Source organism: Haliotis rubra, unplaced genomic scaffold (genome assembly GCF_003918875.1).
Source record: "Haliotis rubra isolate DU_JTF1 unplaced genomic scaffold, ASM391887v1 Scf269, whole genome shotgun sequence".
NCBI classification, from domain to species: Eukaryota; Metazoa; Mollusca; class Gastropoda; order Lepetellida; family Haliotidae; genus Haliotis; species Haliotis rubra.
The window spans coordinates 1,140,906-1,145,864 of record NW_025766769.1 but is presented as its reverse complement, the minus strand read 5'-3'; the positions used below and the strand labels follow the sequence as shown (position 1 = coordinate 1,145,864).

Genomic DNA, 4,959 nt, shown 5'->3' with positions numbered 1-4,959 from the left:
TGTCTTGAAAACATGTTGTATTGATATTTAAGTGATTTTTGTAAAAAAAATGCATGTCATGTAAACATGTTGCAATCATTCTTTATTATATATTTTAATAAAACATATTGAAAACATTTCACAAATATGTTTTTAAGAGACTTCCAATAAAACATCATGAAAACGTGTTTCAATCAGAGACTTTTGAAAAGTGTGGTGAAAAAGCATCACATTCATCTTAAAGAGATTTTAATAAAATGTCATGAGAATATTTTATATTCACTCTTGAGAAATGTTTAAAACCATCATGAGAATATCTCACATTCTCCTTTGAGAAGTGTTTAATAAAACATAATAAGAACATATCCCATTGATCTTTGTGAGAATGTTGATGCAACCTCGTGTTCCAGCATTGAAGGTTCAAGATAAACTATATTTGAATAGTGCTCAGTCACAGACTCTTAAGAAGGGATTTCAAATACATCAATGCTGATATCTTCTCTTACACAGTGATATTTGGCTGTGAAGGAATCGGTAGTAAGTGGAATATTGGCTACCTGTTACTGTCAGTGATGAGCATCATCATTCTGTAAGTGATCAGTTAGACTATATCTGTATAGAAATAACCACTGATGAATTTAATGATTGTCACATGGTTGGAAACATGTTATTTCTATCCCATGTACAAATGAAACTTTTGATTTGGATATTACTCCAATTGGCAAACTGATTGGCCAATTTGGAAGTAGAGCAGGAAGGGTTCCATACCTCAATATTAGCAGTATTTGAAATGCAGTAACTATCCATAATTAGCCATCACTGTCTCTCTCAACCTTGTGCCCAGTGATGCAAGTTATGTCCCTTATGTGTGTCAGGATCCTAAGATCTTGGATATAAATTCCAGATTCTACCTGATTATTACATAGTTGGTTTATCTGTGAACTGTGGACATCTACAAAGCCCTGAAAAGTGAAATAGAAGGGATTCTGTTTGCTCCTGACGACGAGTCACTTCCCAATTAAAAACATCAATGTGTGCTTTTGTATCAAAATGTAAATATATATGTAGATCATAGAATGAACTCGGTGAGACTTGTCAGTAGATGCCTGGCACAAACAGTATTTTTAGCGACATGATGGCGTGGCTCAATGTTTTCATTGCCATCGGGTCATGCATATGCTGTTGAATCAGTTAGTTTGAGACACTTTCCGAACGTTATATTTAAGTCACCTGAGATCAATGTGAGACATTTCATTAAATCTTTTTAGATATCTGATTGAAATATCAATGACAGACGTTTTCATAATGTTTTATTAATAATCTCTTGGCGATCAATGTTGAGATGTTTTCATGACATTTTAATATAGATCAACTGTGGCATCAATATGTATAGCACATTATGCAACTTTAGTACAAAATATTGCCATAATGACAAAAAGCAGGAATATATATGACAATATCATTTACACTTTTACTTCTATATTGATCAGTACAGTACAACTGTCCTTTGTCATGTACATAACAATATCGATAATTCATCATCACATCCAGGTTGAAGTAACTTTTAGAAAGAGGCTTGACAGTGAAGCATATTTAACATGTTTGCTAGTGTTATGTGTTATGCAAAAGTCTGAGTCTGTAAGTGTTGTTTATAAAAAGTAAGAAAAAATCCTGACTAATACCTGTGGAATGTTTTCGTGATTCAAGACATGTTTGAAGGCGGATTTTTGACATGATATGTTCTTGTGATTTTCTATAATGCACAACATGCGACTTTCCTTGACCACACAACATATTTTATAATTATATTTATTAAACTGTTGCATCTGTCATGAAAATAGTTTTCACTTTGAATAAGTATGACCACAAGTCATACTTAATCATAAGGCTAAATATTTAAGAGGATAATTTAGTTAGGAATAGCTATTAATATATCAGAAAAATCCCTTACCTTTACAGTTCATCAACACTGGTATCTCTTGAGGCACAAAATCAGAGGAAAATGGTCTCTGATCCCTAGAAATCTGATTTCCATCAAGAAGAGAACATGGAATTGTCTGTGTTTCCTAAGCAGGCTGACTTGTGTACCATCAGAGGCAATTATTGCCTGTAGTTCTAGCAGGCAACCACAGCAAATTACATGCCTATCAACTTCTTCATGTGTGTCTTGAGTAGCACTGGTATCTCATGACCTCACACTGCAGCAGACACAAAACACAAGCACTTTTGCAAAAAAAAGTTGATCTTTTTTCACAGAAAACTCAAGTATCTTATTTAGAATTTTTTTCTGATTTAAACAAGGTACCACACTTGATCCTTGCCTGAGAGTTTTCAATAATTCCTTGTCAGTGACGTTTATTAATCCACACCCATGGGGCACCTTCCATGAAGTGTTGTTACTACACTAATGCATGGGGCAAGCCAGACCTTCCAACCGTGCAATCAATGGTATGAGCAAGTGCTGGAAGAGGCAGTCCTCTCCTGCTTCACTCCTCCTGTTGGTAGAGGTTCCCCTGCTTTACACTCCTCTTGTTGTTTCCAGTGCCAACTGCAAATGTAAACACAGATTATTGACTCCCGTCTCTCACTCACTGATGATTCTAGCTGTTTACATTCTCATTACTGACACCCCCTCATGGAGACGGAGGAGTTTTTAACTATATCACGGTATGCTTTGAAGAGTTGATGAATGTGCCCGTTATTAAATTCTCATGTCAGGTTTAATTTAGAGTCTCTTTCGTAACTCGTTATACTGGTTATGTCAGAATAGCTGCGAGGTCATTGTCCTGGGTACAAGGTGTGAAAAGTTACTAGACTTTCGTCACAGAATGAATCTGGAGATGGTAGTTTAGTGACGACGTGACTTGTGTCACAGAATGAATCTGGAGATGGAAGTTTAACAAAGACATGACTTGTGTCACAGAATGAATCTGGAGATGGTAGTACAATGAAGACGTGACTTGTGTCACAGAATGAATCTGTAGATGGTAGTTTAGTGACGACGTGACTTGTGTCACAGAATGAATCTGTAGATGGTACTACAATGAAGACGTGACTTGTGTCACAGAATGAATCTGTAGATGGTACTACAATGAAGACGTGACTTGTGTCACAGAATGAATCTGTAGATGGTAGCTTAGTGACGACGTGACTTGTGTCACAGAATCAATCTGTAGATGGTAGTACAATGAAGACGTGACTTGTGTCACAGAATCAATCTGTAGGTGGTCGTACAATGAAGACGTGACTTGTGTCACAGAATTAATCTGGAGATGGTAGTTTAATGAAGATTATAAACTGAAGTTTGTGATGAAATCCTTCTTCTTCGACCAACAAGTAACAAACACTCTTTCCATCAATCTTCCAGGGTCCACTGCACCGTTTATAGCATATCATCAGCCTGTGCTTACACAGATGTTGACATTCATGTAAACAGAAGCATGTATTTGACAATATATAGTTGATCTGTTTATACAACTAGATTAAAGTATGTTCTAAACCTATTTAGTGACGTGTGTATGTAGTGGTACTCCACAATAACAATCTGATAAGAAGCAGCCTCTAATGTGTGAGTTTAATTTCCCTATTTTATTGCTAAGTGTTTTTCAACATATATCAGATATTTTGATTTGTGAAACATTTCCCATGTTCTCAAAATCTTTTCACATTTGGAACACCAATCAGCAACAAAGCTTGAATTTTTATTTTTATTCAGAGATGTGAAATGTTACCACAAATATTGGTTGCTGAATCTAGCTAAACAGTGATAGATATGTAACTGTTCAAAGTAGCACTAAACCCAGCTTACTCACTCACTCAGTCACTTTACCTGTACAATGTGACTGACAGTTGTTGTCACAACAATACAGATTGTGGTGTTTCGGTTCTCTGGTCTAAATGGTTGCAACGTGTCGATGTCTGTTGTGCATAAACAGGTCGCTTGTTGCCCCCCTCAAAGAGCAACGTGATGGTTGGCCTGACATTGGTTGCAGATGTTGTGAAGCAGCTCAGGCTTGTTTCATGCATCAAAATTGAGGATTCATTTATATCTAAACAAACTCAGAGACTTAAAGTTTGTATGGATGGTAGACGTATTTAACTCTAGGTCATGTCACGCTGTGGGCAATGAGCAGGAGATATGGTGTGGATGTTGTGGCAACCCGTCACTGTGTCCACACGCAGTGGGCAATGAGCAGGAGATATGTTGTGGGTGTTGTGGCAACCCATCACTGTGTCCACACGCTGTGGGCAATGTGCAGGAGATATGTTGTGGCAACCCGTCACTGTGTCCACATGCTGTGGGCAATGTGCAGGAGATATGTTGTGGGTGTTGTGGCAACCCGTCACTGTGTCCACACGCTATGGGCAATGAGCAGGAGATATGGTGTGGGTGTTGTGGCAACCCGTCACTGTGTCCACACGCTGTGGGCAATGAGCAGGAGATATGTTGTGGGTGTTGTGGCAACCCGTCACTGTGTCCACACGCTGTGGGCAATGTGCAGGAGATATGTTGTGGGTGTTGTGGCAACCCGTCACTGTGTCCACACGCTGTGGGCAATGAGCAGGAGATATGTTGTGGGTGTTGTGGCAACCCGTCACTGTGTCCACACGCTGTAGGCAATGAGCAGGAGATATGGTGTGGGTGTTGTGGCAACCCTGTCACTGTGTCCACACGCTGTGGGCAATGAGCAGGAGATATGTTGTGGGTGTTGTGGCAACCCGTCACTGTGTCCACACGCTGTGGGCAATGAGCAGGAGATATGTTGTGGGTGTTGTGGCAACCCTGTCACTCTGTCCACACGCTGTGGGCAATGAGCAGGAGATATGTTGTGGGTGTTGTGGCAACCCGTCACTGTGTCCACACGCTGTGGGCAATGTGCAGGAGATATGTTGTGGGTGTTGTGGCAACCCGTCACTGTGTCCACACGCTGTGGGCAATGTGCAGGAGATATGTTGTGGGTGTTGTGGCAACCCGTCACT

The 4,959-nt window shown here is 39.5% G+C and overlaps 1 protein-coding gene across 1 annotated transcript; it reads left to right on the top strand.

Annotated features, from left to right (window-relative positions):
- The first annotated feature begins 4,061 nt into the window (after positions 1-4,061).
- LOC124280490 (keratin-associated protein 5-1-like) lies at positions 4,062-4,667 on the top strand. Its single transcript, XM_046716428.1, has one exon. The coding sequence runs from the start codon at positions 4,062-4,064 to the stop codon at positions 4,665-4,667; it is 606 nt and encodes a 201-aa protein (XP_046572384.1).
- Positions 4,668-4,959: the final 292 nt, after the last annotated feature.

What these genes read in the sequence shown, in the direction of transcription:
- LOC124280490 (XM_046716428.1), top strand. Translation starts at nt 4,062, where the DNA reads ATGGTAGACGTATTTAACTCTAGGTCATGTCACGCTGTGGGCAATGAG.